General features: G+C 35.0%; 3 protein-coding genes across 3 annotated transcripts; all 3 read left to right on the top strand.

Moving 5' to 3' along the window:
- The first annotated feature begins 992 nt into the window (after positions 1 to 992).
- Positions 993 to 2,543, top strand: LOC101892787 (uncharacterized). The gene is made up of 3 exons (XM_005181851.4): positions 993 to 1,358; positions 1,422 to 1,589; positions 2,323 to 2,543. The coding sequence occupies exons 1-3, from the start codon at positions 1,095 to 1,097 to the stop codon at positions 2,491 to 2,493; spliced, it is 603 nt and encodes a 200-aa protein (XP_005181908.1). The 5' UTR covers positions 993 to 1,094; the 3' UTR covers positions 2,494 to 2,543.
- A 3,331-nt stretch (positions 2,544 to 5,874) lies between these two features.
- On the top strand, positions 5,875 to 6,733 carry LOC101892960 (trypsin-1). The gene has a single exon (XM_005181852.4). The coding sequence runs from the start codon at positions 5,993 to 5,995 to the stop codon at positions 6,731 to 6,733; it is 741 nt and encodes a 246-aa protein (XP_005181909.1). The 5' UTR covers positions 5,875 to 5,992.
- Positions 6,734 to 10,663: 3,930 nt separating this feature from the next.
- On the top strand, positions 10,664 to 11,848 carry LOC101893138 (cilia- and flagella-associated protein 161). Its single transcript, XM_005181853.3, has 3 exons — positions 10,664 to 11,350; positions 11,409 to 11,510; positions 11,570 to 11,848. The coding sequence occupies exons 1-3, from the start codon at positions 10,736 to 10,738 to the stop codon at positions 11,750 to 11,752; spliced, it is 900 nt and encodes a 299-aa protein (XP_005181910.1). The 5' UTR covers positions 10,664 to 10,735; the 3' UTR covers positions 11,753 to 11,848.
- Positions 11,849 to 12,754: the final 906 nt, after the last annotated feature.

The following is a 12,754-nucleotide window of genomic DNA, read 5'->3' as shown; positions in this document are numbered from 1 at the left end:
TTCGACATATTTAGTCCTTTGAACTTTAAATTATAATTATAATCATAGCGTGTATGATTGAATTCTCCCACAAAAAACTTTTAATTGTTATGCGGAGCTCTACTATATTAGCAAAGTGGGGTAGGGCATAATAAAGTCGGCCCTGCCCGACTTAGGATTTTCTTTACTGTGTTTTTTTTTTGAAAATTTCCAATTTCGTTCCATTTGGGTTTAGGGTATTCAAAGTTCGGCCGGGTTGAACTTTGAATACCCTAAACCCAAATGTTTTTTTACTTTTTTTAATACGAATTTCGTAGAATTTCTTATTTTGTAAAACAAAGCAAAATAACAACTTTTGGAACTCTACCCTCCAAACATACATTATTTAGCTGTTTTAGTACCTTTTTAGTACGAATTTCCAAACAACCAACACCCTTTTGATAGATGGCACCCATGGTGTCCCTCATACAAAATTTCACGGCCCTAGCCTTAAAAGTGTAAAATTTAAGTCAAAAGTACATTTAGTACCTTTTTGTAACTTTTAGTACGAATTTCTATAACGCTATCTATTTTTTTCGAATTTCTATTTTTTTTTTCGAATTTCACAAAAAAATTGAGATTTAGAATAAATATAAAATTTCGATCTTTAACTGAAACTGTACAATATTTAGTACCTTTTAGTACATTTTTTGGTGCGAATATCCAAATGACCTACCTTATATAAAACCCAGATACGAAATTTCAAAAAAAAAAAAACACAGCTTCTAGAACATTTTGGTAAAATTTCGAACGACTTTCCAAGAACCTTCGTATCGCCCATTTGCTCTGAAGACCACAACAAACAAATTATGACAAAATGACGATTAGCAAAAAAAAAATTGTTCGGTCCTTGGCATGCAACTTTTATTTCAACAAAATTAAAAACAATTCTAAATTTTTAATTATAGGTTATATTCTATATTTCCGTTCGAAAAAACAAATATTTATTACAAGTCCGAATTTAAACGATTTCACATTTGATAGCCAGATTTACAACCCCAAATTAAGGATGAATTGCTGGAAAACTTTGGTATTTAAATAAAATCCCGAAATCGACAATTGAAATAGTTTTAAAAATGTTTCAGCCGAATTGGATTATATTGTCGTGGATAATAATTTTGTTCTTCATCGCAACGGTAGCTGCAATTGGAAGTCGTTATGAATTTGTATTCGAAAATGACAAAGTCTTCGATGTCTGTCCGGATGAAGAAAATTCCAATGGTGTCCATGATTTATTCGATATATCCGGTGTGTCGTTTGAATTCAGTGAGGGAAGTATCCATATATCGGGAGATCTGACCTGTGTTTGGGAGGGCGTAGAACCTGGCGATAGGATTGAGGTAAAGGGGCAGGAGGGGGATTTTTTTAAGAAACTCAGTATTCTATGTGTAATTTATTTTCAGAACCGCATAGAACTATTTAAGCTGGTACGCAGCTCCTGGCAACCCACCCCCTTTTCGATGTCCACAACCAATTTTTGTGAGTCGTTTTTCAGTGAGAAATACCTCTTCTACCAGGTGTGGTCCAAGTACATTGTGGAGAGTGATCGCCAGTGTATAACCACCTATAAGGTAAAAGAAATTATAAAAAAATTATTACTAAAAATTTAATTAATTTATTTAATATTGAATTAATTTATTTTAATTTATCTTAATTGGATTAATTAAATATAAAATTAATGAAGAAGTTATTGTCGATTAAAAAATAATTGGAATATTAAATTAATTCAAAAGTTAAAAAATTCAATTTTTTAATCAAAATTTTTATTAATTAAAATTAAGTTAATTAAATATTGAACTATTTTAAGATTAATTAACTTAAAATTAAATTAATTAACAGAAAAGGTAATTTAAAAAAAATTATTAAAAAATATTATTATTATTATTATTATTATTATTATTATTATTATTATTATTATTATTATTATTATTATTATTATTATTATTATTATTATTATTATTATTATTATTATTATTATTATTATTATTATTAGTATTATTATTATTATTATTATTATTATTATTATTTTTATTATTATTATTATTATTATTATTATTATTATTATTATTATTATTATTATTATTATTATTATTATTATTATTATTATTATTATTATTATTATCATTATTATTATTATTATTATTATTATTATTATTATTATTATTATTATTATTATTATTATTATTATTATTATTATTATTATTATTATTATTATTATTATTATTATTATTATTATATTTTTTTTATTTATTTATTTTTATTTTTTTAATTTTTTTGTTGTCTTTTTTTGAAAATTAATTTTAGCACGTTTTCCACCTCTTACCCTATGACATCGACACCATATTGGATTACCCCATCAACATGGAGGGTCGCCACAAAGTCGTGGTCCACTTTACAGCCTTCGATGAGAACAATCAAAAGCGTCCCAATGTGGGTTGTTTTGAAATTCACGGGGAATTTTTCAGGGCGAAATAATATTGAAAAGTAAAAAAAAACGTTGGAAATGTTAACGAAATGAATTTTGAAAAAAATATTAAATGAAATAATTGCTGTATTGAAAATGTGCTTTTGAGGTTTTGAAAGGGAGGACTCTAAGGCTGCAAAAAAGTTCTCTGGGCGAAATGCCTTTGCGATTTCCTGGGTAAAATTCAGCCTTAGCCATGATTGTCCATCCATGGACTATTAAATTTGTGTGCAGCGCCTTAATGTATGCTACAAAATTTTAAAAATAATGGATATTTCGAGATTTTTTCCAACTTCCTTTGAGGTATGTAAGGAGGATTTTCAAAAGATATTTTTACAGCTTCCTTTGAGGAAGGCATTGATTTTTCAGAAATTGCGGATTTTTTAAAGATTTTTTTATCTACACCGAGGTTCATTGTCATGTTTTTTTTTCTCAATTTTTCTCTTCTATCCTCCTCGAAGACCTCAGGTTTGTTTTTTTTTAACAGTTTTTGCTAGACTCCTTTTTTACAGATTTTTTCTAGACTTCTCTCGAGACTAAAAGAGTAGATTTTTGTAGCCTAAAGCCTTCAAGGCCCACAAGCGTGGATTTTTTAGTTTTTTTTTTTTCGAAAATTATGCTTGCCCCAAGGAGTGGATTTTTTAAAGATTATTGCAGAATCCTCCAAAGACCAGAATCCGGCAGGGTTTTTTTTTTACTTTTTTTCCAAGAATTCTTTATAGACCTTAAGGTGTGGACTTTTTAAAGATTTTTCCAGAATTCTTTAAAGGTCTCAAGGCGTGGATATTTTAAAGATTTTTCCAGAATTCTTTAAAGGTCCTAAGGAGTAGATTTTTTAAAAATTTTTCAAAAATCCTTCAAAGGCCCCAATGCTTGAATTTTTTAAAGATTTTTTCCAGAATTCTTCAAAGGCCCCCATGCTTTTTCCAAGAATTCTTTATAGACCCAAAGGCGTGGATTTTTTAAGATATTTCCGGAATTCTTTAAAGGTCCCAAGGAGTGGATTTTTTAAAGATTTTTCCGGAATTCTTTAAAGGTCCCAAGGCGTGGATTTTTTAAAGATTTTTCCGGAATTCTTTAAAGGTCCCAAGGCGTGGCTTTTTTAAAGATTTTTACAGAATTCTATAAAGGCCTCAAGGCGTAGATTTTTTTAAAAAAAATTCCAGAATTCTTTAAAGGCCTCAATGCGTGGGTTTTTTAAAAAAATTTCCAGAATACTTTAAAGGCCCCGAAGGAGTGGACTTTTTAAAGATTTTTCCAGAATACTTTAAAGGCCCCAAGGCATGGACTTTTAAAATTTTTTTCCAGAATACTTCAAAGGCCCCAAGGCATGGACTTTTTAAAAAATTTCCAGAATACTTTAAAGGCCCCAAGGCGTGTTTTTTTAAAGGTTTTCTTTTAGAATCCTCCACAGACCAGAGGCGTGTTTTTTTAAAGGTTTTCTTTTAGAATCCTCCACAGACTAGAGGCGTGCATTTCTAACCTTCTCCAAGGCCCAGAATTTTTTATACTCCTCCAAAGCCTTAAGGGTTGGTTTTTTTAAAGGTTTTTTCTAACCTCCACGAAGGTCCAAAGGCTTAGATATTTTAAGTATTTCTTTCTACCCCCTTCCAAAGCCCGGAAGTGTGAATTTTTTAAAGATTTTTTCTAACCTCCTCCATCGACCAGACTTTTTTCTAGGCTGCTCCAAGGCCTTAAGGGTTGTTTTTTTAGATATTTTTTTCAAGCTTCCACCAAGGTCCAAAGGTTTTTCTATCCTCCGCCAAAGCCCAGAAATGTGGATTTTTAAAAGATTTTTTTCTAACCTCCTCCAACGACCAGACTCTTTTCTAGTCTCCTCCAAAGCCCAGAGATGTGAAATTTTTAAACATGTTTCTAACCTCCTCCAAAGAATAGACATTTTTTAGGCTGCTCCAAGTCATTAAGACGTGGATTTTTTTAAAACCTTCAAACGAACAGACATTTTTCTAACCTCCTCAATAGGCCAGACTTTTTTGTAGGCTGCTCCATGTCCTTAAGGCGTGGATTTGTTAAAGACTTTTTCAAGCCTTCTTCGAGGTCTAAAGGCGTGGATTCATTGAAGATTTTTCTAGACTTTTTCAAGCCTTCTTCGAGGTCTAAAGGCGTGGATTCATTGAAGATTTTTCTAGACTTTTTCAAGCCTTCTTCGAGGTCTAAAGGCGTGGATTCATTGAAGATTTTTCTAGACTTTTTCAAGCCTTCTTTGAGGTCATTTATAATAGAAGACCTCTCAGAGATCCTCTTCCGTGAAAAAGAGGTCAGCTACAATTGTAGTCCACTAAGAGCTATCTTCTATTAAAGACTTCTTCTATAGAAAGCATCTCGGAGGTTTTTGGAAACGGACGTTTTTCTACAGATTTTTAAGAGGTCTACTTCATTGGAGACCTATCTCATATGTCTGATTCAATAAGAGGCAACTTACAGATTATTTGCCTATAAAAAATGCAAAACGCCTATTGTTTGCAGAAGAAGTCTCGAAGTATTCTTCCTATAGGAAACCCTAAGACCTCCCTCTATAGGAACCCTCTCAGAGGTGTTGGAAAACGCCTTCAAGGTATATTGGTCTATTAAAGTCCTTTCAAAGGCTTCTGTTAAAGGTATTCGATCTCTAGAAGACCTTCTAAAGATCCTCGGCCTCTCTTATACCCCTTTCTTTCTCTGAAGGGCTTATTTGAGGGCCTTTGGTTGAAAAAAAAAAAAACCTTAAAGAACTTCCATCGAGAGGGCACTTCTCAAAGTTATATTGCCTATAAAAATACTTCCTGTGATCATCTGCCTATTGAAGACCTCCTGATGATTCTTGATCCTTAGAAGCCTTTTTTTGGACCATAGAAGGCCTCATAAATGTCTTCCGTTTCCAGAAGACCTCTATGTGATCTTTTGTCAATAAAAAAAGACCTGATGTTGGTTTTCCATACATTAAATATCTTTTTGAAGGATTTTCTTAATGCCTTCCGTCCATAAAAGAACTCTTAAAGATTTTCCGTTAATGAGACCTTCTTTAAATATTTTTTCTCTTCGCTTCTGAAATTCTGACGAGGAGAAATTTTCATAATTTCAATAATTATCAATTTTTATCTTCTTTTTTTTAATTTTACGTGTATGAAAAATCCGACTCAAATACCTGCCCTCCCCCACTGCCATTTTCTGACAAATCACCATGAGGAAGTCATCCACTGTCATGGTTAGCTAAATTCTAAACTAGAACTTTAACACCTTGATATTTGCTAAGCGATAAACCCACTTCTAACCATGTCAATGGGCGGTATCCCACGTCGATGCAAATCAGGTCAAAGTTATGGCAAAGAAAATAAAATGTTAGAACTTTTTTTGGCACCCCTTGGCGAAATGCCGTCTTTTTGGCATAACATTGCAAACCTTCCACATTGGAGAGTGAGGTATAAAAGCCACCTCCCGTGACTTCTAAAATCAGTGCAAATTCACACCTTGCAACATTTCCAACTCTAACTCTTCCCCAAAAAACTTGAAATGTTTTTGCTTTTAATTTTCGCCGTCCTGGTGGGACACATCTCGTGTGCCAGTCGTATCATTGGTGGGCAATTTGCCACTCCCGGGCAGTTTCCGCATCAGGTCTCGCTACAGCTGAATGGTCGTCATCACTGTGGAGGTTCCATCATCTCGGAAACTTTCATCGTCACCGCCGCCCATTGTACCATCAATCAAAACCCGGCCCTCATGAAAGTAGTGGTTGGCACAACCGATCTGGTGGCCGGCAATGGCAAAACTCTCAACGCAGCCCAATTCATTATCCATCCCCAGTATAATCCACAGAGTCAAGATTACGACATGTCTCTGATTAGGCTGGCCGAACCTTTGCAACTGGGCACAACGGAAGTGGACAAAATTGAACTGGCTGCCTCGGATGCCAATTTTGCTGCCGACACCTTGGCCACCATCAGTGGTTTTGGAGCTATCAACGGCAATTTGCAATTGCCCAATAAATTGAAATTCGCCCAGGTTCAGTTGTGGAGTCGTGACTACTGTAATCCCCAGAATATTCCCGGAATTACCGATCGCATGATTTGTGCTGGCCACCCTAGCGGACAGGTGAGTGCCTGCCAGGGTGACAGTGGTGGCCCTTTGACTGTGGAAAATAAACTGTTCGGTGTCGTGTCGTGGGGTTTCGGTTGCGGTGCTGAGGGCAAACCGGCCATGTACACGTATGTGGGTGCCCTGCGTTCTTGGATCAAGCAGAATTCGGGAGTTTAGAAAAAATTGGTTTCGAGAGAACTCAAAATGATTTTTTTCATAAAATTTAAATACTATCTTGGAAATATTTTAATTTAAATAAAATTTCAATTTTGGCATTATTTTGGAGAGTTTTATTTATCAGAGTATTCTTGGATTTAAAATGGGTCCGAAGACCTTCCAGAGGTCTTTTATAGACAAAAGACCTTAGAGAGGTCTTTTAGGAACCGAAGATTGCAATTGGTCTTCTATAGACCAAAGACTTTTAATGGGTCTTCCGCAGAGCAAAGACCTTTAACAGGTCTGCTATGTACCGCAAGCCTTTAACATTCCTTCTATAGACCGATGTCCTTTAAAAGCTCTTCTATTGACCACAGACCTTTAAATAATTTTCCACACACCGAAGACCTTAAGAAGACGGACCAAAGGTTTCTCATGTCCCGAAGTTTTCAAAAGGTCTTCTATGGGCCGAACCACGTTAAAAGGTCTTATGTGGATCAAAGACCTTCAAGAAAATGTCCATGAACCGATGACCTTTAATAGGTCTTCTGTAGGTCGAAGTCTTTTTAGAAATGGGCCGAACATCTCTAGGAAGTTTTCCACAGACTGAAGGCTTTTAAGAGGTCTTCCATGGACCGTGGACCAAAGGCCCTTAAACGTATTTTATAGGTGGAAGTCTTTTCTTCGTAAACCTCAAAGGTTTTCTGTAGACACAAAGGATTTTAAGAGGTCTTTCAAATTTTAAGAGGACCTCCATAGACTAAAATCTTTGGGTGGTGTGATATGAACCGAAGATCTTTAAGGGGTGTTTCGAAGACCTTTAAGAGGGCGTCTTTGGCCCAAAGACCTTCAAGAGGTCTTCAATAAACCGAAGACTTTTAAAAGTCTTTTATGGAATGAAGTCCATTAGGAGGTCTTCTCTAGACAGAAGACCTTTAAGGGGTTTTCTGGAAACTGAAGATCTTTAAAAAGTCTTCTTTCAACAAAATACCTACAAGAGGTCTGCTTTGAACCTCAAAAATAAGCGATTTGAGGCCTGAAGGAAGCTTTAAAGATTCTGAAAAAAATCCACGATTTTGGACCTTAACAAATCTTTGAAAAATCCAAAATTTGGGACGGTTTAAACGGAGGTATTGATTTTTTTTAAATCCATGACTGCCTTGACAATTTAGGGACTTCAGGAAGCCTTTCTTAATTTTTTAATCCCCAATTTAGTATCTTGACTGTGCTATACAGATTCTTAAAAAAAGACGGTCATAAAGGAGCTTTGCAAAATCTTTTTTATTATCCACGATGTTGGGACTTGAGGAAGCCTTCAAAATTTCTTAACAAATCTTCAATTTAGTCCCTTAAGGATTCTTTAAAAAATCCACGATTGAGTACCTTGAGGACGCTTTTAAAGCCTTTAAAAATTCAATTTAGGCATAGTAATACAATTTTTCAAAAAAAGTCCACAATTTAGGGACCTTAAGGAGGCTTTCAAAAATCCACGATTGAGTACCCTAAGGACGCCTTAAAAGCCTTTAAAAATTCAATTTAGGCATAGATAGAAAGTAATACAATTTTTCAAAAAAAAGTCCACAATTTAGGGACTTGATGATGTCCTTAAAAATTCTCTTAAATCTCTTAAAAAATCTGCGATTTAAGTCCTCGGGAAGGGCTTGTAAAATCCCATAAAAAAATCTACAACCTAATGCCTTGAGGGAGGTTTGAAAAACCTAAAAAAACACTTTGTAAAAATCCGCCATTTAAGGTCTATGGTTGAATTTAAAAAAATTTAAAAAAAATCCATAATTTTGGTCGGAAGTATTGAAAATTTTTCCAAAAATTTTTACTGGATGTATTGAACATTCTTTAAAAAGTCCACGATTGCCTTGACAATTTAGGGACTCAAGGAAGTCTTTAAAATTTCCTTATTTATTTTTTTTAATCCACAATTCAGTGTCTGAAGGGGGCCATACAGATTCTTAAAAAAAACCGGTCGCGAAGGACCTGCTAAAATCTTTAAAATTATCCACGAAATTTATTTGATTGAGGTAATAAATTTTTTATTATTTAGGGTATTAAAGAAGGTTTTATAAAATCGGTATTTAAAGTCGAAAGGTGGCTTTAAAAATTCATTAAAAATTCTACGACTTTTTCTTGAGGTCTTGAAAAAAGAATCCCAATAAAGGGCCTAGATGGAGACTTTTATATAAATTCACGATTTTGGGACTTTAAAAATCTTTGAATGTCCTATATTTCGACTCCTGACTCCGGGTTAAAGGCCCTGGAAAGGATTTAAAAATCCTGTAAAATTCCATGATTTAGGGCTTTGAGGAAGTTTTATAAATTTCTTACAACATCTGCAATTTAAGGCCCTGTAGGAGGCTTAAAATTTGCAATTTAGGCTTCTTCACAAAAATTAAAATTATGCTCTTAAGGATTATTTAAGACGTCTCTAAGTGATTGATGGTCGTCTTTGAAAAAAATACCCTTAAAATGCTCTCTCTTTTAAATCTATTTTCTATCGCCTCCCCCTTTGAAACCCCATCCCCCCACCATATATCCTTAACATTCCCGTTCATTATTTATTTTTAGCATTCCAGTCAATCTTCGTTTGGCTTGGATATACACAAACGGCCTAGTTAACTAACCTTCTCCTTCTCCATCGGCTCACTCCGATTTCAGGCCATCCCTCACCCACCCACACACATAGACATCCATTGGCGATATGGCTGGCTTATCAGCCATGTTGGCATAAAACGTGCTAACATGTCAGTCAGCCAGTCTAACGCGGCAGCTGTCTGAAATGCGAATAAACAACTTGCACTCAACACCCAACTTTGCACGATTTTGTCTCGTGTTAGCCATTAATCGGAGTAACCAAATCAATAAAACAAAAAATAAACATTTTCGAATCGTTTATTGTGATTTTGTTGTTTATGAAGAACGAAAGACATGGTCGCCGGAGATAAGAACCCCTCCCCCTTTTTTGAGGCAATGCATTAGTGATCAGTCCCTCTTAGTGTAGGAGGGAGGGGCTTGAAGAGCCAGCGAGTGACTCGGCAAGACACAAGTGTCTACAAGTGTTATTTTCAGGCCACAATGGCTGATGATTTATTGGCCATGGTTAAAAATAACTGAGTGGTAAATATTTCGGAAATTATATTCATATTAATTTATAATTTTTTCGAAATCGTAATTTTCCATTTTTAGCTATGGAATTTTAAATTGAAAACATGATTAAATTTGCAACTATAAAAAAACACCACGTGAGTAATGAAAATAAATTGAAATTGGCAAGGAGATATGGATGAGGCCCATTTGCATGGCAACCATAAAAAAAAATTGGCGAAAAACATACGATTTTCTATGGGCGTAATTATGTGATTAATAATAGTTTCCAAATATTATCAGGATAATAGTTTCGAAATGGGAAAAATTTAATATTTTCGCTTAATATTTTCTATGATGGATTACAGCAATTATTTGGTAACAAATTGAATATTGTTTGAGTCATCAGGACAATATTTTGGAACGGATCCTTAAAAAAAAGGATGAAGCTATCCTCTAAGCTTTTTCTAGGCTTCGCTAAAGTTGTAAATATTGGGGTTTTCATAGAAGTTTTGAAGTCTGAACTCAGGACCTTATTTTAAAAATGCCGAACTGAAGCTTCTTTCAAAGGCCTTATTAAGCCCCAAAATTGTGGAGTGTTTCAGAATTTCTAAAAGACTCCCTGAAGACCCTAAATAATGGGTTTAAAAACCTTTTCTTAACGCCTCCCTTTAAGGCAAGGTACCTATTCAAATAAAATAAAACCCCCTCATGTGCTTAAATCGTATACCCAACATTTTTGAAGCCGTATTCCATACCTTTAATAGTGGATTTTTAAACATTTTTTCTCCACAAGCACCCACTAATATTTCCTAAATATTGTCCCCATTTCAATTTTTCTCTTCTTCGTCGTCTAAACCTACCCTTAGCTTTCCAAAAATATTTTTCGTTTAATTTTACAAAAATTTTGTTTTCATTTTTTGTGAAATGTCCCTTGTGACCCGTTCCCGTTATCGTCCCATAACCCGTTTGGGCAATTGGTTCGAGGACATCTGCTTGGAGGAGGATAAAATCAAGCAATTCACCCAGAAACGTGACAATGGCGAGCTGTTGGTGGAGAAGACACGGAAATTATTTCAAAATTTCCACAAAGAAATCAATATGGAGGCACCAGGAGAAACGATCAGTTTTGGCGGCATTGTACAGCTTATGCCGGCTCAGATGCGCCTGTGTCAATATCCCGCCTATGACAAACATCTAACGCTATCCGTTGTCATTAATGAGCGAGTGGTGAGGCGTAGCCAAAAAATGAACGAAGAATGTGAGCTGACAATTGCCCCATCACTGAAGCCGTGTATTCGTAACTCATTTCGCATTATGGCGCCCAACGAGGCGGAGGATGGGAACGAGAGTAAACATGAAAGTGAAATGGTCTTGAAGTATGGTCAACCATTTCGGCTGCAATGTGTCAATGATCCAGAGAATCCTTTGTTGTTGTACACGGCCCAAAAGTCATGGGACCTTACCTCCGTTATAGCCAACTCATTTGAATCGAGGAAGTTTGGAGAGATTAATTTGACATTGGGGTTGTGTTCGAAAAAGGTAGGATTGCTGGGAAAATAAAAGATTCCCAGAATAATGTACCTGTGGAAATTTTCAGAATTGTGGTCCTGGCAAACAAATTCCCGCAGCCTATACCAATTGGTATTGCCAGCACATTGATCCTCATTTAAGGTTCGAGACGAATGGCACTCCCTTGCCGGTAAGTAAGAGAGAGGGAGAGAGAGAAATACCAATAAAAACTCTTTTCGCCCACCCTAGAGCAACGAACCCCTCGTCATAACCCACATGGCAACCAATCGCAATCTGGCCGCTGAAAATGTAATGATTCAGACTCTCTTTGGCCCGGAATTTCTTGTTTCCGTACAAAATTATAAAAACATTTTCAAACGCGAAACATGGCAAAATTTGTGGATAATCAGCAATGGACACCAGTTCAAATAAATATCGTAAATTTTGTTGAGAATCTAGAGGCTTAGTCTCGCTGGCATAATTATTAGTCGCCAACAATCTTTGGAATAAATTCCGCTAAAATTATAACCCTTGTTTTGATTGTTCTCGGCATATGGATGGGGGTTGTGAACCCATAAATCACGCCCAAATCAGGCGATTATGAAACGTGATATTTTCTGTTGTGTTTCGCATCAAACACGTGAAAGCCGTTCTGTCACCCAGTTATGTCAGTACAAATGTCAGCCATAATACTTCATTGTTTATGGATGAAGGTGAGATAAGCGCAGCAGACAAATAATGACTCGGCTGCATGATATGTTCGAGAGGTTTGAGATATTTTTGGAAAATTTGTATTATTTTGTTTTGGATTTCACTGCAATGTTGGCTGAAATGATAAGAGGCAGATAATGTTCCCGTGTGTTTTTGTTCTGAAAATCGTGATGAAAGAATCAAATAAAAATAGGCTTATTATTCTTTCAAAAAAAAATATGAGAAAAATTTACTATTTTGATTTTTTTTAGAAAATTCACAACTTAAGGCTTCAAGAGATCTGAAAAACAATTTCTTGAAGAATCCACCATTTATATCCTTAAAAGCGCCTCCCTGGATTTAAAAATGCTACAATTTTTATCTTTTGACGGAAATTTCCTAAAAAATTCTTAAAAATTCCAAAATTTATAATTTTGAGGGCGATTTCAAAAATTCTCCAGTAATCCATTATTTAAGGTCTTGGAGAATTAAATTTTGAAAAAAAAAGTGTGAGAAACTACTTTTCTAGGCCTTCAGAAAATCGTAACTGATCGAAAGACTAAATTAGAATCAATGCCCAGACAAAACGGCTGAAGCTAGAATTTTGAAATTTTGCTCGAGGGTCCGTCTTGGTGCTAAGGATAGGTTTTATGGCAAATTCGTACTAAAAGAGCACGAAAAATACTAAAATGTACAAAAATTTGAATATAATACTTTCTATTTGACATACGAAATGAGCTAGAA

Source organism: Musca domestica, unplaced genomic scaffold, assembly GCF_030504385.1.
Source record: "Musca domestica strain aabys unplaced genomic scaffold, Musca_domestica.polishedcontigs.V.1.1 37, whole genome shotgun sequence".
Classification (NCBI taxonomy): domain Eukaryota; kingdom Metazoa; phylum Arthropoda; class Insecta; order Diptera; family Muscidae; genus Musca; species Musca domestica.
This window is presented reverse-complemented; position numbering and strand designations above follow the sequence as displayed.